This window comes from Priapulus caudatus, unplaced genomic scaffold (genome assembly GCF_000485595.1).
Source record: "Priapulus caudatus unplaced genomic scaffold, Priapulus_caudatus-5.0.1 Scaffold189, whole genome shotgun sequence".
In the NCBI taxonomy this organism is placed as follows: domain Eukaryota; kingdom Metazoa; phylum Priapulida; class Priapulimorpha; order Priapulimorphida; family Priapulidae; genus Priapulus; species Priapulus caudatus.
In genome coordinates, this window is record NW_014577250.1 from 441,901 (window position 1) to 464,687 (window position 22,787).

The window sequence follows — 22,787 nt, forward strand, 5'->3', positions numbered from 1 at the left end:
TCCGAATCCGAATCCGATGGCAATTTTTAAATCCGAATCCGAATCCGAATCCGATGGCTATTTTGAATCCGATCCGAATCCGAATCCGATGGCAATTTTTGAATCCGAATCCGAATCCGAATCCGATGGCTATTTTGAATCCGATCCGAATCCGAATCCGATGGCAATTTTTGAATCCGAATCCGAATCCGAATCCGATGGCTATTTTGAATCCGATCCGAATCCGAATCCAATCGGATTCGGATCGGATCAGATTCGGATTATCGGATCCGACGCACAGCACTACTGCGGGTACATGTAATAATTATACTAGCCATTTCCCGCATGACTTCGTTTTTGTGAAACGTTTGAAATTTCGTCAGTTTGAATTAACCTGACTTTGCTGACAGGCAATCATGTCTTTGTAGGCACACTTGTTAGACCATTTAACCACATAGAGCATATATGGGGGAGGAATGATGGTTGGTATATGGTGGCTCGATCACTGAAAAAACACGCTCATATAGATGCATGCACATGCAGGCACTCGCGCACGCGCTCGTGATATAGAATTTTAGATGCTCTATTGGTTAAATATTTGGTAATAAGTAACTCGGTAACTCGATTTTTTAGCACTGTGCGCCAATGTGTTGGCCACCCAAGATCAAAGATGCTGCCATGCCTAAAGTGCGCTCTTCAAGTTCGCTGTCAACATCATCAGACGAAGGACTGGAGGCGTCGCCTAAGATGACCAAAGAGAGAAGGTCGACACGTCGCGACGTGATGGCCAATCAGTTCTCGCTTGCCGACGAGCTACAGATGGCTGGTTGTGCCACCTGGTCCCCGAAAGGAAAGGTACTGTGGTGAAGTTTCATGGCGACTATTTTGACAGTTGTGAACATCTGTGGTCGTGGTATGCTTGTGTGTAGTGCATGGTACCAGAGCTCAGGGTGAGGCGTAATTGTGCTCCTTTCCTTTCTTATAAGGCATTAGTTTTTGTTTGAAATCCATTATTTTTATGAGATTGAATCCAAAATCTCGATGACCTCAAATTACTACAAAAGGGGCATTTTACTTACTGATCAATCGCTTTGAAAACGTACGCTGAGACTGCTGCTTGAGTTTGGAACTTTTACCAGTCTCCTTGTCTTTTGTTGCAAACATATCTGAGCTGGTTTTTGCTTTTCTTAACAAAAGACACTGAAGTTGAGGCTGCAGAACTCGGATCTGCACCAGTCGTACCTTCACGCGGACAACAAGCTGCTGTGTGAAGACTCCAGTCCTGACGAGAAGCCGCAGTGGATGCACCGGCGCCGCTCCAGACACACGTCCCAGTCTTCCTCCTCACCTTCCCCCCGGCACGACTCGTCGGAATACAGTGGTGAGTCCACTCTTCCTCCTCACCTTTCCATCTGTCGTGACAAGTCAGAGTGCATTCCACTCTTCCTTCTCGCCTTTACCTCTGTCGTGACAAGTCAGAGTGCATTCCACTCTTCCTTCTCACCTTTCCCTCTGTCGTGACAAGTCAGAGTGCATTCCACTCTTCCTTCTCGCCTTTACCTCTGTCGTGACAAGTGAGAGTGCATTCCACTCTTCCTTCTCGCCTTTACCTCTGTCGTGACAAGTCAGGGTGCAGCCGTAGTCCCACGCTTCTTCCACACCTTCCTCTTGGCACGACTTGTCAGAGTACAGCGTTGAGTTCCACTCTTCCTCTTGCATTCTGTCTGCCAGGACTTGTCAAAATACAGCACTCGGTTCCACTCTTCTTTCTTGCATTCCTTCTGGCATGAATGATTGTCAGAATACAGCGGTGAGTCCCAGCCTGCTTCTTCGTCTTCCACCAGAGAAGAGTCTTCGCTTACTGCCTTATTCTTAATTGCCTGGACGTGCACGTCCTTGGTGGATGGATTTCAGTAGTGATGGAGCGATTTAGTTCCACTGCTTGCCACCTGTTGGAATGTCACATTCGCTTTTTTTCGCAGGCGATGTATCGACGTGCAGCATTGCGAGTGTATCGCTGTCGGGCCTCAAAGCGACGCACAGAGGTCTCTATCGCTTCGTTCCCCGGCACAGCGACGAGGTGGAAATAGAGATCGGTGATCTGATACTTGTGGAGAAGGAGGACGATGACCTCTGGTGCACAGGTATTGTCTCTTAACTCGTGCTTCAAAATAACAAAATGAAAATCTGCAGTCAAGCAGTGTAGAAGTATATGGTCTGGCTGTTGCACTGACGTACTACAGTACTAGTAATACTGCTACTGGTAACATCTTGCTGTTTCTGATGAAGAGTTCCGTTTCCATTAACTCAGGACTGTGTTTAAAGGAGGGATAGTAATATGCATGACCACCCTATAGCACCTGTATCATTGCGCTTCTGCAGGTGTGAATTTTAGGACCGAGAAAAAGGGGATATTTCCATTTGCTTACGCAGTTGATTTGGAGTACAGTCTAGATCCAGGTACGTGCTTGCTCGTTGATGAACCGACAATGACTGTAGTTGGTGTATGCATTTGCCTAACATCCTATGGCTATGACGTGCGATATTAGGTTTTGGCTTTGAGTAAAACTGTAAAGAATGTACATGCTCATCGGGGGTGTCCTGACAAATATACGTCGGGATGTCGGCTGTGAGGTCCTTATCATAAATTTTAATTAATGAATAAATAAATCAATAAACAATAAAGAAATATTTAATAAATATATTAATGAATAAATAACTCGTTAATTCATTTATCAGATGCGAACACGCCTGCCCCCGCAAAGACGGACACGGAAAACTTCCCGTTGAAGTTCCTCGGCTCGGTCGGCGTCTCCTGTCACAAGGGCAACCAGGTGCTCTGTCAGGCGATCACCAAGGTCAGTGGCTTCATCTTCTCAAGGTCGGATATCTCATTCGGCTCACGAGCGAGTGTTGCTTTACTGCATGAGGAGGCAGCATCTGTTGCTATGGAGTTGCTTCCGATATGCTTTCATTTTGCGCTGTATCTGTCTTTTTGTTGTGTAGTTGTGTTTCCGAGGTGTCTAATTTCTCGTGGCACGGATGCGTGGATTTGTAAATTAACACTAATACAGGTAAATGCGATAGCAATCGCATTAATCATGATCATGTATGGCTGCGCATTAATGTGCATTAGCGTTAAGAAACTTCTTGATTTTGCTCGTATCTGGGATGAGAATTTCTACATGGAAATTCAGATTCTTTAGCACTCTGGTTGTGGCTAGCGGCATGCACATGTGGCTACATTACTCAGGTAGAAATAGTAGTGCTAGCAGTAGCAGCAGCATTACCATCAGCAGCAGTAGAATCTTTATCACCATAAAACTTAGTGTTTAAGTAAATTTGAGCGAAGCTTTTAGAAAAAATCTTTTAGGACAAGTATTTCTTTACAAATATTAGTTGATCGCCATCTTAAGTGAACGAAAATTGTTTTGCTCAGATTGCGCAGACACGCAAGAACCTGCCGGGCGCGCCGCCGGCGCCATATTGTATCCTGGAAGTGAGTCAGCATGGCCTGCGAATGGTTGACAAGATGGGGCAGGACTCGCGGCTAGATGGCAGCACCGCTGCCGAGCGGCTCAAGTTCAAGCTGGAGCGGATGTTCGGCAAGCAGCGGGTGAGTCTCACGTCAAGCGTTGCCGTGTCTCGCCAACATGGTTACAGTTTGCGGGGTTCTAATCTGACTACGAACCTTAAAAAAAACTACAAATCTTACTACGCATGTGCCGCTGATTGTCCTCGGCATTTTTTGCTGTGCCGCGAAAATTGTAAGATGTTCATGGCGATATCTGCGATGATTCCCGTACTGGTTTGCATGAGTGCCCTCTTTACGAATTATATATTGTGTGCGTATCCTTGCCTGTCCTGCATAATAACAAGCAGGAAGTTGCCTTGGTGTCTTTCACTTGAGGGAAATGTTTGCTTTGGCACCCTTCCAACTTGCTGAGGTGTCCTGACATATGTCTAATTAAGACCGAGGGAACGATTACTTTGTCCTAAAAGGTTTTTAATTCTGTTTTTGCACGTGTGTTCTAGGGTGGCCAGCAACTGATGTGTGAGGAACCTCACCATGACCACTTTTTCAGTCTGAAAAACATCTCCTTCTGTGGATATCACCCAAAAAATCACAGGTGAGATCTGTTCTAGTATTTTCTATTGTTAACAGGCATTCTCGAATAACATTTCTAATAACAAATCTGTATATATACGTTGTGTGGATGTTATTGGGGGGGGGGGAAGTACAGAGTGGGGTTGGCTTAGAAATTATCCTTAGTTGGACAAGCACAATCGTTCCCTAGCACTACTTTCCACCAGTCCACAGCCCTTAGAAGTAATGGAGTCATGATGCTGTGGTCTCTACTGGAAACTAGTGTAATCTCTCAAATCCCATTAGGAATCGTGTGTTGACTAGCGCAGACGTCAGTTAGACCATGCCAGAGTAGTGTATGTGGGATAACTGGAGGTGTCGTATGTACACACTGATCTGTGTTGAAAGCAATGTATTGATTACTAAAGTCGAGGCGCGTAGCAGGATGTCATTTTAGCAGCAATTACGGTGTACACTACAGTAGTAAACTTAATGATTCCTTCGCTGTGAAACCCCAAAATACTGAAACCCTTGTCATCATGGTGCCATCGGAAGCGGTACACAGAAAGTAGGGGCTGCATGGGTGGGCTGGCCATGGAGATTCTCTAGTTCCTTTTGTTACATTCTTCCTATAAATTGTTGCCACTGATATTTTTGCGATGCAACATCGCATACTGTATGTTGATTTTTGATAATGACTATCCACCCAAATTTATTAACCAATTGCACAAACTTTCCATCGCTTTAAAAATGCTTAATTTGTTTTGCTCAGCTGCACAAACTTGATCGTTTTTTGTTCAACCAATTCCTAATTTATTCATTGTCTAATTTGGCAAACTCCACCACTCTCCATTATTAAATTCTAGCTGCTTGGAGTTGATATTAAACTAAGTTTAATTTCAAATTAATAATTTATAATAAATATATTTTAATATTATATGAATAATTATAATAAAATTTAATTATTATGAAAAATATATAAATATATTTTATATAATATAAGTTTTTTTGATTTGAACTAAACTTACTATCGCGACCATTAGCCGTCGCGCTGCGCGTTGCCGGGATGCTCACTGTCGCGATTTCCGCAGGTATTTTGGCTTTATCACGAAGCATCCGACGGAGTCGCGCTTCGCCTGCCACGTCTACCTGGGAGATGGCACGACGAAGCCCGTCGCCGAGGCGATCGGCCGAGCGTTCCAGCGCTTCTACCAGGAGTACCGCGTCTACATGGCTCAGTCGCATCCCACCGTCGACATCTACATGGACTGATGACGCACAGACCGGCAGGCTATGTTGTGAGGTTGAGGGTGGGGGTGGGAGGGTGGAAGAATTGTGTGTGGGGGGGGGGGGTGCTAGAGCTGTGGGAGAGAAGATTGTCAGCTGTAGGAAGCTGTAGACTGCAAGTTGTATATGTGGGGGGAGGGTGTGTGTGCTGAAAGCTCTATGGATGTGGGAGCGTGTGCTGAAAACTGTGTGGATGTGGGAAGGTGCACTACATACAAGTTGTGTGTGTGTGGGGGGGGGGGTAAAGGGTCTTTAAACACCATTAATGATGGGGTAATTTCCACAAGCTGTTAGTGTAAGGGTGTAAGCAGTGTTAATAAGTAGAGGGAACAGCGTGCAAAAGCACTAAGGCTAGAGGTGGAGTATGATATATTAATGGATCAAGAAAATTTAGATTTAGATGTTCTGCCCTCACTGCGTTAATTCGGGCGTAAGATGCACGTTCCACCAAACGTGTGTGGAAGTGGGGGAAAGGGATTCACATGCAGAGTACGTGAAAGCCGGATATATACTTCAGCATCTGTGGAGTGGGAGGCGGTGCAGTCTTTGATCTCCTGTTTGGAGGAGTGGGGGGGGGTTGTATGTTGCTGCTGTGTCCTTCATGTGCTTGGCCCGTATCACTTGACTTGTAGAACTGCTGTGAGCTATGAGCAGTGTTCGCTTTTGTGAGTTTGGTCGCACTTACTACAGGACGTCCGTCGTGTCGAAAAAAACGTCTTCCTCTTGAAACAAAACGAAGTCTATGACGTGATGGAATGCGCAAAGATTTCTGCAACAGTGGCATGAATGTTCTGTCACGACTCACAGAAGGGACGTTCATTACCAGCGTGACTCGAAAGTTCCCGATTTAAGATTTTCAGTATTGTTTCTTAACGGTTATCGCTTGAAATTTCGTACGCTCGTCAGGCATTTCCTTGGTCGTCGGCCAAGGAAGTCGCTCTTCCTGTCGCACTTCAGTCTCTATGTTTCAGCTCTAGTCGCCACGTAACAAGTATCGCTCCTCTTTGAGCGCTCGTTTTTTCTTTACACTCGTATTAAATATATTATTTACTAGGTGTTTACATCTCGAATTAAGGGCAACTGGTTTTGCTTCAATGTATGCGTGTGGGGATGCTGAGCCTAGCTGCGGTCGCATGTATTTTTATTACAAAAAAAAACAAGTTTGACACGCACAGAAGGGGTTTTGTTAGAAGAGGGTACGTACTGCCAGGTAGCTGATGTGTACTCGGGCTTCCTGCCTTGTGGGCATGTTCAGCAGCTTCCCTGGTGCTCCTTACTGATTACTCACGTAAATAAATCACACTCCGTAAAACTCGGTCAACGAACACGTCGAGAAAACGTGCAGTCTGGCAATGGACGCCATCACTTACGACGTATGCTGGGAGAACAATATATTGCTTCCGATGTTCCGACGTGTGTGCTTGCTCACCCGGGTCACGTTTACCTAGCGCTGGATTGGTTGTGACCGTCGTTAGATCGGTCATGGTTGGCACTAGCCATTGATTGCAACTAAGCCTGCTGGCGTGACCGTCTGCTTCCGTACCAATTTGCGCAACCCGATGTGTTTGCTGTGGCTTTGTGTTACGCATTCGATGCATTATCGAATGTTTGTAAAGCTGAGTTATGATGATGGATGGATGGATGCAGGAATCCCGTGATTTTACGTTTGACATGGATAGAGGCAGGGTAAATGTATTTTTATGCCGAATATTAAGTTCTTTTGAGCATGCGATGGGGGACGGGAGAACATTGAAAGTATTACTTATATTTTTAATTGCTCATTTATTTGTTTATCGATTGATTTAGAAAAAGGTTTTTTTCAGAGGAAAGCACTGCTGCAACGTTTGAAATATTAGAATCGATTCTGTTATTGTTTGAAGCATATTTTGCACCATTTATACGTGGTTTTTTAGTCCGCTGTTCCGTATCATTTGTGATGTTTCTACTTTACATTATATTTTACGATGCATATTTTTTTGCAGCCGTATACGCTGTATCGTCCGTAGTTGGATATGATTTGTGATATGAAGCAGTGCGTGTTTGAATCCGTCTGATGCTACGAGGATCCTTCTGTGATGATTTTTCGTTGCAATTCTGTATCAGTATTACCACACAGACTAGTTAGTGCTCACGAGCGGCTGTTATAAGGGTTGAGATGGTAGAGAGCTGGGTTATCATTATATTACTGTGCATATTACTACTCCTACGTCTAGTCTCGCGCAATTCAATATGCATTAGACTTATTCCAGCTTTTCATGTTTTGACGTGGTATTATATTCGCTGTGATAATTGTTTGCTTACATTTTCTAGGATCAGGGTTCAGAATTTTGTGCGAGCGTGTCGGATGGTAACGCCAATGAACGATTTTGGGCAGTGATCCCAACCAGAATTTTAGGTAGGAGTAGGAAGAGGAAAATCTGTGATTCGCCAGAGTTGATTTAAAACCCTGATGCCTATAATTATCATATTTATATTGTTATGTTTTGTTCTCCATCCAGGGAATAGGGTTATATTACTAATTTACCAATAATTATAATATAATTATACTATATATTAGTGCATTCCGTTACATATATGGGCAGTATGTGATATGAATTTAGTGTTTTATTATAGTTGTTTGCACGCAAACTTCAGTAGGCCTGTTGCTGTCTGCACATTACGTTTGCAAAGATATAATAATGGATGTAATTATAGCACCATATTTACATTGTAATTAGTCACGTTTGTTGGTTGTTGGATTATCAAATCATTTAGTATTACGTCGTTCGAACGCCAACGAAGTGACGCTTGTGAATGAGTTATGTACAGCAAGAGAATAACATTTGTGCGGCTATATCCAAATTCGAGATGTATAAATTAAATATCAGGATAGGAATACGGTTATTCTCTCGTTGTATGTCATGCTGGTATTGCATACAGAAGTGTAGCTGTAAGAATGAAATGATGGACTGATGAATACGGGTAGAGGGATGCCGAGGAAAACCTCTGCTGCCGAGTTTGTGCAGTCAGTGGTAGCTTATGTACGTGACCAACTTACGCACGAACCTTCCTATGGGTTGTGAGAAAAATTTTGCTGTTTCCCCCAATCACGTTGTGTGGAAAGAATCATTTGCATTCTGTAATAGTCATATATGTATATTATATATATATATATATATATATATATATATATACACACATACATACATGGCTAGTAAACTTCATACGTTTCGTCAATGATGCACTTATACGTGCACTTGGTTGGTTGTGTGCTATAGGTGAGAATGGGAACTCATTTTCGCTGATCACCGTCACACCACTGAATAAGGGATGCAAATATGCAGATACGTCCAAAACGCATTTCGGCAATTATCACATGAATTGGGCACAACTAAGTTACTCGGAATCATCGTTTAGGGCTCCATCACGGTAACCTTTGGAGTGTTGTTTACGTATGAACTAGCTATTTACCTGTATACATGTGTACCTATTGTGCTCTCCCTTGTTGCAAAGCGAATAGCTACACAGGTGAAGCTACGTATGAACGTGAAATATATTGAGGTTTAACAATGGAGCAGGCAATTCGAACGTGTTGCGAAACGATGTACCATATCTCTATAATGTGCATGTTACCACGACGTACACGAAAATCATTAAAAAACGACGATCAGTCACAAACTTTTTTCGACGAGTTTTTATTCCCCTCAAGAATTATTGGCCAGTCAACACAAAACCACGATCGGACACGAATCAGCTTTGGCACACACGCGTTGGCCCGCGGTCAAGCGCAAACACATGCGGTTCGGAGATCGAAACGTATAGGAAACTCGTTGATCCGGAATAAATGTGCAACGTCCTATCAACTAAGTTGTTATTAACTGTATGCCAACCATCAACATGATTATTTTCCACTTGATAAATTACCCCGTGCTTTTCTTAAATAAATGTTTAGTATGATATTAAGACGAAATAACAATACGCACCCTCACAAAGGAAAAAAAGGTGTTAACAGTACATTACAAAACGACGTTCTACGGGCAACTTCATGCAGCGTCGGTGAAACTTGCATAAATCGATATTGGGACGTGGAAGAGACCTAGTAGCACTTGACAGTGACAACACAGAGCATGGCGCGAAATCGGAAGACTGGCATCGAGTATTAATTAACCACTAATTACAACTGTGAAGCTCGTGGATGTTTGCATTGCATCTCTCCTACTTCTGCCTCTCTATCTCTCCTCCATTTCTCTCACTTCATCTCTCCCATATATTTCTCAACATCCTATTTCTCTGCTACGCTAGATAGCCTATGCCATAGTTGAATGCATTGTTCCACAAGAGTTGCCAACCCATCTGCACGTGGTAGCAACCATTTTTCGTTGCTTGGCGAATTCATTACTCGAACACTGAGACGAGCCGTGCAGTTATACACACTGCTTAATAGTATTTGCATTTTTTCCATGCATCTAGGAATACCCTAAGTCTCGTCGTCGTGACATTTAAAAATACGGGTCAACCTCACCGGACACCTAAACCGGACACCACAATAACCCATGCTAAATTCCCACCTCGCCTACTACACGAATACGAAAACAAAAACAAAATATCTCTCGTTGTGTCTTCTGCTTGAAACGCTTTCCTTGCATTCGATTTCAGGTGGGATCAACTATCGTTACACGACTAAATAACTTACTGGAGGCAAGTTTATTCACGTGTGATGCAGTAACTCTCACAGTTGGCTCGTTCGTGCACGACTACATAACGACACAGGCCTAATTTCATTTACCTCATGCCGAGGGGAAAACAAGGACAGCGTTCTATTGGCAAAGAGTTAAATTTTCCTATCGTCAACTTGTGTTTTCTGTTTTATCCCTTCTCGTGTGGTAGACGCACGGTTCCTTTACAATCAACGACTTGAATGCTTTTCCTTGCAGATCTCGCCGTCTCACGATTCACGCAAGTGGCGCGAATCGCAGACAGAGCAACCGTAAACTGCCGACTCCAGCGTTTAGTTTCATGATTGATGCCTTGATCTGAATTCTTAGCTTTGGGACTGCTATCGCCCTGCCTTAGTAGTTCATGCGGTAGTTGTTGCATTCAATCGACAGTTGCTATTTAATCCGTATGTATCTTTAAGTACCTTTGCAAAAAGCTGCCGAAGGTGTAAAGGTTCCATGCGTATATCAAACAAGAAGATAGCTAGCCATCATCATGGCAACTAGCCATTGAAACCAAACTCCTTGGCATCATCTTCGGTGATGTCGCCATAGCGCCAGAGGTTGATCTACGAGTGAAAAAGGAAATGACAATCATAAACACCTACTGCTCAGTGAACGAGGTCACATGAAACACGTCATTCAACGTGCTATAGAATCTGATGCACTTATTATGGCACGTGGTTTATGAGGTTGAAGGTCTCACATTTACTGTTCATGCAGCCCCACTCCACTCCCATGTATGTAGTGTGTATCTGCGTGTGCCTCTAAAGATGGTATATGTGTGTATTCATGTATGTGAATAGACAATGCAGCACCTTCACCACAGTATTGATATATTCAGTGCTCCATTGTGTTTATTTGCTTTTTTTATTTCACGGTTTTACAACAAAACATGATTGAATGTGCACACGCATTTACAAGATGCTACTGTGAGCTAGTGGCATTTTAATTATGCCATACCAATCTCTAGAGAGTCTTATCAAGTGTGTAAGATACTTCGATGTGTTGAGGTACTACAGTGACCTAGTGTCAGGTACGATCGAACTGCGATGAAAATCGGACATCAATGAAGCCCTTGCTTACCCGTTGCGTCTTGGCCTCCTGCTGCGACTTGTTGTACTGAGTTAGGAGTTTCTGCAGCCGCTTCTCTCGTCTCGGCTCGACATAGACGAGTCCCTCATCCAGCAGCGTGATCGCGACGTCCTCATCCGTGTCCACGCGCAGTAACGTCACGTACTCCAGGTTGCCCACCTGTAACACACACATGTACACTATGTATACACGCACGCACGCACGCACGCACGCACGCACGCACGCACGCACGCACGCACGCACGCACGCACGCACGCACAATACAAAGGTAAACTCGATCAGTTCAAAGTTGTCTGGATTGTCAATAGTAAACACGGCCGTAAATTAAGGCATGTTGGAGAATGTATAGGATGTTGTAAATTAGCTTCAGCTTTGAAGGCATGTCAGAGCGACGCACATTAGAGGCCTGGGGAGAACCCTGATATACATACATATGTATGTGCATACGTGTGCATGCGTGCATCTGTAATATATATAAGTATAAATATAAGTACTGTCCATTCATTACATGTCCGTTATTATCTATCTATGTAGCTGTCATTTTTCTATGTCGGCCATCTTCTACCGAACTGTCACACCTCACATACCTTGTACTCAGTGTTCAGGCAGAACTGGTGGTTGGCTGCATCTTCTGCGAAAGCTTCCCTAGCATCTGCACGGGCATCCGCCTGAGGAAAGTAACCACACGTTACCACAATACACACTCACCCAGGCACAATACTTTTCAGAGACAGAAACAGTCTGCGAAAACTGTGTAAGTCAGAAGCGGGTGAAAAATTCCATTGCTCCATTTCCAATTCAATTTTTCATTTGCTGCACATATACTATTGTCACGTACATGTTATTAGACCAATCGAATGTAAAAAAAAAAACAAGACATTAAAATATTATCGTAGGATAGGTTAGTGCAAAAGAACAATTGGTTATGGGGTGGACTGGTGTGCTTACATCGGCTGGCACGGTGACACATGCGAGGCCATACTCATGCGCTTGCGGCGCCAACGTCTTGTACTGCGCTGGTAACGGTGCTAAGCAGCTTGATGGCACGTTCTCTCTCTGCCAGAAAAACAATCAACAACAGCGATTAGACTAATGCTCCCCCAGAGACAAGACGACCATGCGTAGCACAAATGTTCACACGATAAAAATATACGAAATTGAACTACATGGACAATGGTGAAAACGCAAATAAATGAGAATACAAAATATCCATTATGCTATGTTCAAGATCCACAAAAATCCCTACTCAAATTCCTACCAAAATCTTACGAATAGCTATAGTCAAGTCGCTTTGCCTGATATCTCAAATTGTGTATCTGGAGAGACATCAACGTAGTAGTTAGTTCCTTCTCTCCCCACTGAGAATAAGGCTGGGACACGATGATACCCCATCGTCCAGGTCCATCCCAAGATCACAGGGATAACGTCACCAATAGGAAATAATATAACGTGGCAACCGACACGAAACGATGCAGCGACCGACACACATCGCGCACGTCGCTGTCTCTACGTAATTCATCCATATATGCAAGCACATGTCTCTGGATGGTGATTATACACACTCCATATTCCCTGACATCTGTATAACTAAAGGCCAAAATCTCAATGTAACTACAATATCACAGATACTCATACTCACAGACACAGATTATTATTATCAGTGGTTTCATGCTCACACACGTCGCTCACCGTCCATATCCATCCCAGGATTCCCAGGGATAAAGCCAACCGATAGGAAATAATATAATGCAGCGATCGACACAAAACGACTCACGTTTCCGTAGTCGCTGTAAAAGATGGCCGCCTTGTTTCCGATGACCTTCTCGACGCGGCCGCGGTACCACTCATTGTCGACGCTAAACCTCGCCGCGCACACCTCGCCCTTCTTCGGCTTGTACGCACTCGTTATCGGCGGGTTTTCCTCCATGTCCTTCCTCAGCTGCTCCATGAGCTGCGATAGTTGCGGACCTGCGAAGGAAGATAAGAGAGTGGCGATGAGAAACGTGTGGGTGTGTCTGCGTGCGTATACGTCAACCAGTGAATCCACACACACAGCTGCACGCATGCATGCACGCGCACACACTCGCTCATGCACACAATCAAACACACACATATATACATGCACACGCCCATACGCACATACACACAGACAAACACGCACAGACACACATACACAGACGCATGCACGCACAGACACACACATACACACATGCATGCACACATGCATGCACACATGCATGCACCCACACACGCACCTATGCACGCACGCACACATGTATAAATGCACACGCACGCACACACACACATATATACATGCATACACATACGCACGCACGCATGCACACACGTACATCCACTGTCACACGGCAGGCGCTGTTAACAGACGGCTGAACGTGGCTGAGCTTACCGCTATCGACGTGCTGTGCATAGAAGTGCAGGTCGTCTCCCACGTCCGTGATGCACACCGACTTAAAGTTTAGCTTCCTCTCCAGCTCCTCCTCCAGCGGTTCTTGTATCTCCTCCGCCTCTACGTAATTCGTCCACATCTGCAAGCACATGCCTCTGGATGTTGATTATAAGCGCTCCAGATTCCCTGACATCCGTACGACTAAAGGCCAAAATCTCAATGTGAATACAACATACTCACAAACAAAGATATATTATCACTGGTTGCACACACCACAATCAGAGTGCTCATCAGTTTTTGCCCGTTTTATGCTGAAAAGTGATGATGTACATATCTGAAGACGTGTATGATCATATAATACTGTCCTGTCACATTTGGTGATATCCCACATAACTACACATACCAACACCGTCACTGTTACTGTCATCAGCATTGCTGCTACTTGCCCCCCTACACTGCCCTACCCTAACAACACGTCTTCCACCCATACGATTACACGCGCAGACACCCCCTATGACTACACGTTCAGACACCCCCCCATAACTACACGGCAGACCCCCCCCCCCCCACACACACGACTACACGCGCAGACACCCCCCCATGACATACAGTGCAGACACCCCCCCATGACTACACGTGGCAGACCCCCCCCCACCCACCCCACACACGACTACACGTGGCAGACCCCACCCCCCCACCCATCCACACACGACTACACGTGCAGACACTCCTCCCCCGTCCCCCCCCCCCCCCACCCACGACTACACGTGCAGACCCCCCCCCCATGACTACACGTGCACTCCCCGCCCCCTGGGGGTTTACGCACGTTGAGCTTCTTCTCCTTGGCATTCGTCTCAGCAGTCTGCAGCTGCTTGCCCCCTCCTCCCCTAACACCACCTCCTCCCCCGCTTGGTTTACGCACGTTGAGCTTCTTCTCCTTGGCGTTCGTCTCTGCCGTCTGCAGCTGCTTGAAGTACTGGCTGCGCTCGGCGGTGAAGTGCACGGACGCAAGGCCGTCCTCGACGAGCGACAGCGACAGGTTTACGCCGTCGACGAACATCCAGCCGATGAAGTTGCCGGCCTTGTCCATCGACTCCACCTCGACGTCCACCTGTACGAGAGAGAGAGAGAGCGTGCAGGAGTCGCGGGAGTGTACGAGAGAGAGAGAGAGAGAGAGCGTGCGGGAGTCACGGGAGTGTACGAGAGAGAGAGAGAGAGAGAGCGTGCGGGAGTCACGGGAGTGTACGAGAGAGAGAGAGAGAGAGAGAGAGAGAGAGAGAGAGAGAGAGCGTGCAGGAGTCAGCGGGAGTGTACGAGAGAGAGAGAGAGAGAGAGAGCGTGCGGGAGTCACGGGAGTGTACGAGAGAGAGAGAGAAGAGAGGTGGGGAGTACAGGGAGTGTACGAGAGAGAGAGAGAGAGAGCGTGCGGGAGTCACGGGAGTGTAGAGAGAGAGAGAGAGAGAGCGGCAGAGTCACGGGAAGTGTACGAAGAGAGAGAGAGAGAGCGTGCGGAGTCACGGAGTGTACGAGAGAGAGAGAGAAGAGAGAGAGCGTGCGGGAGTCACGGGAGTGTACGAGAGAGAGAAGAGCGAGAGAGAGCGTGCGGGAGTCACGAGGGTGTACGAGAGAGAGAGAGAGAGAGAGCGTCGGGAGTCCACGGGAGTTGTACGAGAGAGAGAGAGAGAGAGAGACGATGCGCGATCAGCGGATGACGAGAGAGAGAGTGGCGGGAGCAGGGAGTGTACGAGAGAGAGAGAGAGAGAGAGCGAGCGTGCGGGAGTGCACGCGGAGTTGGTACGAAGAGAGAGAGAGTAGAGAGAGAGCAGTGCGCGAGTCACGGGGAGTGTACGCGAGAAGAGAGTTAGAGAGAGAGAGGCGTGCGGGAGTCACGGGGAGTGTACGAGAGAGGAGAGAGAGAGAGAAGGTGCGGGAGTCCACGGGAGTGTCACGAGAGAAGAGAGAAGAGAGAGAGACGTGCGGGAGTCAGCGGAGTGTACGAGAGAGAAGAGAGAGAGACGTGCGGGAGTCACGGGAGTGTACGAGAGAGAGAGAGAGGAGCGTCCAGCAGAGTGTAGAGAGAAGAGAGAAGAGCAGAGAAGAAGAGAGGAGAATAGAGAGAGAGAGAGAGAGAGAGGAGAGAGGAGAGAGAGAGAGAGAGAGAGAGAGAGTCGTACTAGTAACAGGTGTGAGCGGGAGGGGAGTCGCGTGAGCGGATGCACGTCGCGGCAGCAAACAGCCAATGAAGTTGCCGACCTTGTCCATCGACTCCACCTCAACGTCTACCTGTACAAGAGAGTCGTAGAGATAGGAGGCGTCTCGGGAGCAGGCGTGGGTCGCGTGAGTGGACGGTTGTCCCATGACCCAGGAGTAGGTCAGTGTTCACCTGTACTAGAGTTTCAGGCTTCGCATGAGAAGAACAGGAACTAGTGACCCAGGCCGGAGGTGCTACGAGGAAGAGTTGGCTTCCCAGAAGAGATATTTGATGGGGATGATATTAAGAGTCAGGGCAAGACTCGGTGAATGACACTCGCCCAGCGATCGATAGCGCTTAACAGAATTACACATAGATTAGCAGAACGATATGCTTTGCCTTACCAATCAAAAGAATTTTATCACAGAAGCTTCCATTTAGAAGAGCGATGAGTGAGTGAGTGAGTGAATGAGTGAATGAGTGAGTGAGTGAGTGCGTGAATAAGTGTAACAGGAGAGATTCAGTAAGCGAGGGGTAAATGAAAGAGAATCTAGCAGACATGTGAGACAGCGAGACAAAACGCACCCTCCCGCTGCAGCACCATCTCCTTGGTGAACTGCAGGGCTTTCATTTCCGTAGGGCTCAGCTTCAACGGGGGTGCCTCCGCTGGGTGCTGGCCTGGATCCGCGTGGACAGCTGATCCCTGATAAAGCAACGCGACGGACAGTCACACATCCACACAAAATATTCGAATGGGGGAGTCGAGCTTGCACCATGAGGGCAATTATTACAAGCTACACTATACATCACTATATACTATATATATATCACTACTGTTGCGCAATGACAATCTGAATGGTATGGCGATTCACGCCGGAATGGTGACCTACAGAACGTAATGATGATCCAGCCCAACACGATACTAGTGAGCTGCCATCCATGTTTTTACGTGTTTTCCCTGCAGGAACACACCCTCTACAACACACCTGAATGGTGCGACGTGAATCCAAGTCACATAACAATTTAGGCCGCTTCCAGTGATATTACTTATCAATATATATTTATCGATATACTATCAATTACTATATAATAATACTATCAATTTCAATCTTTTCTATCATTTTAATCTATTTCGCTTATCAGTAATAATAGTTTCTCCTTCCGCTGGCAGCAGTACTCACCGGCCAGCAGGAATGTAAAGAGGCAGGTCTTGCGAGGGATAAAGCAGCGACGGATGGCTGAGACCAGCAAGCAGTTACTCACGGCCAGCAGGAATGTAAAGAGGCAGGTCTCGCGAAGGATAAAGCAAGTGGAGACGGTCAGCAACAGGCAGTACTCACGGCGCAGCAGGAATGTAAAGAGGCAGGTCTCGCGAGGGATAAAGCAGTGGAGACGGCAGCACAGCAGTACTCACCGGCCAGCAGGAATGTAAAGAGGCAGGTCTCGCGAGGGATAAAGCAGCGGAGACGGCGAGCGCGCCCGGCGCACAACTCCACGATGGCTTCCGCATCGCTGTCGACCCGCGCTGGCAGAAAGGCAGGAATTGCTTTGCCTTCGACAGATCCTGGGAACAGACAACGAGAGACACATGATTACGTTAAGCCATGTTAAAGCAATTACTCGTTGAAAGTAACGTGACCTTGCATTTCAGAGGCTCAGAAAAGTGGTTGTGGGCCAAAATACAATTTATACAGACGATATTCACACAATGTCATGTTAAATCTACATCTTGTTTATAATTCCATCATTCACCAACGAGTCATTTAACATGGATTGGAGAGGGGAACACTCAAACTGTTGAAATCGCCTCAAGCCTTTCCTCTAACAATCACCTTCAGGCGCTTTTCTAAAAGCATACAAATCAACACAAGAAACGTCCCTGCTAAAAACATCAAATCAATACAAGAACATCACGCTAAAAACATCCAAATCAACACAAGAACATCCTGCTAAAAACATCCAAATCAACACAAGAACATCACGCTAAAAACTTCCAAATCAACACAAGAACATCCCGCTAAAAACATCCAAATCAACACAAGAACATCCCGCTAAAAACATCCAAATCAACAAAAGAGCATCCCGCAACCCTCTACACGTACCCCGGAGATGTCAGCGACACGGTGCAGCGGCACCTCCTTCTTTGGACATGCGCAGACGGCTTGCCGTTCTGATGGCGCGGCTCTCCGCGGCCAGCAGCACGTGTACTGCGACGATCGCTGGTCGTCGTCCTGCCGGTAGCGGATGACCGTGCCAAGCCCCTTGCTGACCAGTGCCTCGCCGACGTTGCTGCAGCGAGAGCGCGCAGGCGCACGTTCGATCAACGCGGGAACGACGTCAACGGGAGAGTGAAGGTAGGAACAACGTACAAACAGAAGGGCAACATATCTAATAAGGAGGTATATATTATCAGGAGTCTATCAATAGGAGTAAGACCGGCACAATTCAACATTTAGTAGCCTTAGTCTACCTATGATTTATTGTGTTTAACTCGATAAACTTGAGCTCAAGTGTTACCTTAATCATTAAACTAATTCCGTGTCTAATCGTTGGTCTCACAAAAATGACAAATCGGGAGATATCGGTTCAAACGTACAATGTGGTTTTAGCAATTTATACCACACTAGCTGCGGGTACCCGCTGCGCTGGGTAAAATCGTGCTACTAATTCATACTACTAATAATGGGACACAATAGGAACATTGGGTAAAAATCCCGCCGTTGAATCGCCCTCTACCGCAGAACAATGCAAACAACTAGCGAGGTTCGCCAGGGATTTCGGAAAGTTAAAAACGACTTGGTGTTATACAATAAATCAGAGGTAGACTAAGGCTACTAAATGTTGAATTTTGTCGGTTTTAGTCTGTCTTACTCCTATTGATAGACTCCTGATGGCATTACTGTCATTCGACATGGCCTATAAATAACACCAAGTCGTTTTTAACTTTCCGAAAATTTCAGTGGAAGGTAATTTAGCTGGCCACAAAGTGTACACAATCACTGCCAACACAATATAATCATATACATCAACCATAATCATATAAACACCTTCCATAATAAAATTTCAGCAGCGGGATCAAGTTATGGGAAACGGAGAAACCTTCTAAGGGTGGTCCAGAATGGATTATTTGCAGCGATTTTGTTCGCTGTACGATTGAATATTAACTATGTGACTACTCACATGCTTCCAATCATCACTGTGCAGCAATTCTTCTCGGGGAATGAATCGGAGGCTGGCTGGATGTAGTCAACGGTGACATTGACCTGAAACATCGATCGTACACACACGTAAACACTTTAACTCTTTACCTTCTTCATCTTCAGTTTTACCTCCCACCACTGAACAGTTTAAAAAGCTCGAGGTGTTTTTACTGGGAGATTCATGGTTAAATTGATGCTACAACTATGCAGGCATGTAACTCCAGAACAAATTGTTAAGTGGAAATACCAACCGGTACTTCTCAAATGGAACAATTTTGTCCACATGATTTCATAAATTGTTTAAGAGGGCAAACTGAAGTCTTTACCTAAAAATTAAAAAACACCCATGATTACCAGCACAATATATTCTACTGTGAATAGCAGCACCACCATTATTGCATTAAGCTTGCCTTTTTCCCAATCAACTTCTTTCGCAGGAATTCCCTAGCCTCAAACATGTAGGGCACATCGTAAAGCGGTCGTACACGAACCCTCCTATTCTCCCCATCTCCTCCTCCTGCATCCGCCTGTTGTCTGTACACAAATAACGCAACCATATGTGACATCACATTACAACATTAAAAATACATCTAACGTTCATATCACCACAATTTCACTTCAGTAAAAAAATTTAATAAAGAAAGTAAAAAAAAAGTGAAATGTGCAAAAGTAATTAAAAGTAAAAAAAAGTAAATGGTACAATCCTATCACGTCTCGCTCAGTTCGCGCGCGATCAGTCATGCACGCGAAACTGTCGACGACCGAAATGACCGACGTCCGCAGCCTTTTGTCGGCAGCGCGATCGCGGCGCCCCCTATGCGAACCTTGGCGGACGAATGCTGGCGAGGAAGACCTTCTTCGACTCGCCGCTGGCCATCTTCAGCACGAGCGCGTCGCCATTCACGACCTCCATGACCTTCGCCGTGAACTCCTTCTCGGATATGTTCACGCCCAGCGTGCTCGGAACGTAGTCCTTCCAGATGCGCGCGCGCCTCTCCTTCGCGCTCCTGCGACACAGAGAGAGAGAGATGAGAGGAGGAGCTTAGATAGGGCTTCGTGTTGACACTGGGAGAGCATCGTACACGATAGTACGGTGGTTGTAGGATCTGACGAAAGAGAGACGCGTGGGAGAGACGTACTTCTCGGCCGCTCTGAGTTTCTCTGGTCCCTGCGTGACAACTCCCATGCTCCAGTCGACACAGCGTGCAAACCCCTCCTTGAGAAGAAGCTCTGTGATGTTGCCATTCTGAAACACGCAGATGCATATTACATCCGAAATGCCTATAGATACATTAGGTCATTATAGTCTCTTAATGTGTTTATATGCTCTCACTGCACATACTCTCGCCCGCTCACTCTCACTTTCCCGCCCTCTCTCGCTCCCACTCCCTCCCCCATTCTCTCTCTCTCTCCCTCTCTCTCTCTCTCTCTCTGCGTGTCTCTTTCTCTTCTCTCTCTCTCTTGCCACTGCTCTGCTCTGCTCGTCTCCAACTCTCTCTCTCTCTATTTCTCGCAATCTCTCGCTATATCTCGCTCTCTCTCTCATCTAACCCTCTCTCCACATGTGAACAGCATCTCTAACAGTCTCACGGCGACAACCGCGTCAACTTGGCGGGCATCGCCCGCTGGCGGTCACCACGGCGACCGCATCCTTCCACTCACCGGATGCAGGATGGTGCCGAGCAGGTTCTGATTGGACACTCCCTCAAGCACGACCTCGACGTTCCTCTTGGCAGTTTAGGCGGCTCTCGACAAAGTACCGCGTCTCCTCGGCGAACGGCTCCGGCACCTGCTTGCCATCTTCCAGCTTGTACATGGGACACTGCAGCGACAATCAGTGGCTAAGGCTACATTCGCGTGACCACCGATCCCACCCCCTGGGACCCCACCATATACTCACGTGGCCAGTTACCTAGCTGTCAAGACCCCTCCATAGACTTGCATTACCACTGATCTGTCATGACCACTTTATATAGTCATGTGACCACTGATCTGTCATAAACCCCTTTATACACTCATGTGACCTCTGACCTGTCAAGACTCCTCATAACACTCGCATGACAGCCTATCTTTCATGACCCTGCCATACATTCGCATGACCCCAGCCCTCACTTGACCCTTGGCCTCTCATTACCCTCCCATTACCAGGCTGTAACCCAACCCCGAAACCCCCGGCATCTCATAACCCTTTTGGCCTCTCATAACTCTGCTATTACCATGCTGTAGCTCCACCCCGAGACCCCCAGCATCCCAAAACCCTGTCACCAATGTGCATTGACTATATTCTCTTCACCCTGACAATGCAATAGTAATGCTTGTCTAGACTGTGACACGCACCTTGACTCCCGACAGCATGATCGTAGCGTAGTGGTTGCTTGGTAGGATGAAGACCCTCATCGTGCACCCGTCCCTGACATACTCAATGACAGCTGTCAAAGAGTAAACATAAAAAAACACGTTGGACGCAGCATGACAAACACAAACACTCGTATCCATCGGTGATTACACTCAGTTACAACCATCAGCAACAGCAGCGACAACCAACAATGTTACTTAAGTGTTGATATAAGATCATGTATGTGCACCCATTCACGGAGCATTTCGCAAACAGAACTGACAACAAGTGCCACGGTTATCTTTCTTACTTGCTGTGGGGCACCAGATACCTGGGATATATCCGTGGGAACAAACAGCTGGGGCTGCCCTACCCAGTATGCTTCCATACCGTTAGTGTAAATCCCATAAACTGTTATACATAACTGGATACGCTTCAATGTGTCATACCTTCCACTGGCTTTCCGTGGTGAGAATCAACAAAGTTGCGTGGGTTGTCCAGCGTCCACTTGATATTTCGCATGTGTTCCGATCCCGTTCCTTCGGCCCACTTGCCCTTTCCAGCTGCCTTTGCTACATCCTCCATCTCAATCAGTTTCGTCTGCTCACTGGACAAACGAAAGCATTGCCGAGGTTTACTTAGTGCAAGGATCGTAGTAATTTTACCAACTGATAAATTGCTTGGTCACTGTGTACATAAATTTGAGGTGGACACAACTGGCCGAGAAATATCCAGCCAGGCCTGGAGATGCGTTTTCAAGGTCTGACAAGCTTGCAGGCACACAAGGAAAATTACATGCAGTAAATCTGTTTAAAGTTTTACTGATTGACAAAAATTAATATGTACTTTAATTATTAGCTCAGCTGACAAAATTAGATGCAGCTTGTAAAATCGCATGAATGTCCGTGCGTGCGTGCGTCCGTCCGTCCGTCAACAGTTATGCCACAAATCTTAACCGCTCGATGTACGGTCTTGATATTTGGGACGTCGGGGAGGATCGCGAAAAGGACTCGGGATGTCGAATTTGGGGTCAAGGGTCAAAGGTCAAGGTGTGTCAATGGAGGGGGAATATTTCCCCCTTAACTTAAGGTAAAGGAGGAAATACGGAATTGCGGCACAAATCTCAACGGCTTGACCTACGCTCCTAATATTCGATGTATAGTGTGATGGAGAGGAAACCCATCACTAGTGCGAAATTGGAGGTCACAGGTCAAAGGGCAGCGGGGAAAAGGTCAGATATCAGACATTTTCTGAGGACATGGTCTAACGGACCAGACCGAGCGGAAAACTTTTTTGTTTCAGCGCTGACCTACCATTTTTATCACTTTATTGAAAGGACCATGAAATGTGCTTTCCGCTGACGTGCGAAGAGTAAGTGTCTGATAACCTTTTGACCCTCAAGAGGAGGGTTAAACATGGATTCCTCAACTGCCTCAATGATGTGAGTGTTGTCATATTCATGGCACATCCATAATCCAGAGAGACATGATACAAGATTGCGTGGCACAGCTT

At 46.2% G+C, this 22,787-nt stretch overlaps 2 protein-coding genes across 2 annotated transcripts in view; one reads left to right on the plus strand and one right to left on the minus strand.

Moving 5' to 3' along the window:
• LOC106806995 (JNK-interacting protein 1-like) overlaps nt 1-5,338 on the plus strand; it is a 7,648-nt gene extending 2,310 nt beyond the window's left edge. The window contains exons 3-10 of the mRNA XM_014809191.1: nt 613-834; nt 1,177-1,360; nt 1,962-2,123; nt 2,362-2,439; nt 2,719-2,837; nt 3,419-3,595; nt 4,015-4,109; nt 5,158-5,338. Coding sequence (XP_014664677.1) covers nt 613-834; nt 1,177-1,360; nt 1,962-2,123; nt 2,362-2,439; nt 2,719-2,837; nt 3,419-3,595; nt 4,015-4,109; nt 5,158-5,338 — 1,218 coding nt within the window. The remainder of the gene's footprint in view (nt 1-612; nt 835-1,176; nt 1,361-1,961; nt 2,124-2,361; nt 2,440-2,718; nt 2,838-3,418; nt 3,596-4,014; nt 4,110-5,157) is intronic.
• Nucleotides 5,339-9,002: 3,664 nt separating this feature from the next.
• The window catches only part of LOC106807006 (staphylococcal nuclease domain-containing protein 1-like), an 18,419-nt gene continuing 4,634 nt past the window's right edge, over nt 9,003-22,787 (minus strand). The window contains 20 exon segments of the mRNA XM_014809204.1: nt 9,003-10,616; nt 11,134-11,301; nt 11,730-11,810; nt 12,091-12,198; nt 12,917-13,110; nt 13,550-13,688; nt 14,472-14,660; nt 16,309-16,365; nt 16,367-16,443; nt 17,155-17,254; nt 17,257-17,304; nt 17,843-18,029; nt 18,921-19,003; nt 19,351-19,474; nt 19,765-19,947; nt 20,080-20,186; nt 20,603-20,674; nt 20,676-20,762; nt 21,278-21,369; nt 21,725-21,882. Coding sequence (XP_014664690.1) covers nt 10,551-10,616; nt 11,134-11,301; nt 11,730-11,810; nt 12,091-12,198; nt 12,917-13,110; nt 13,550-13,688; nt 14,472-14,660; nt 16,309-16,365; nt 16,367-16,443; nt 17,155-17,254; nt 17,257-17,304; nt 17,843-18,029; nt 18,921-19,003; nt 19,351-19,474; nt 19,765-19,947; nt 20,080-20,186; nt 20,603-20,674; nt 20,676-20,762; nt 21,278-21,369; nt 21,725-21,882 — 2,320 coding nt within the window. The 3' untranslated portion in view covers nt 9,003-10,550.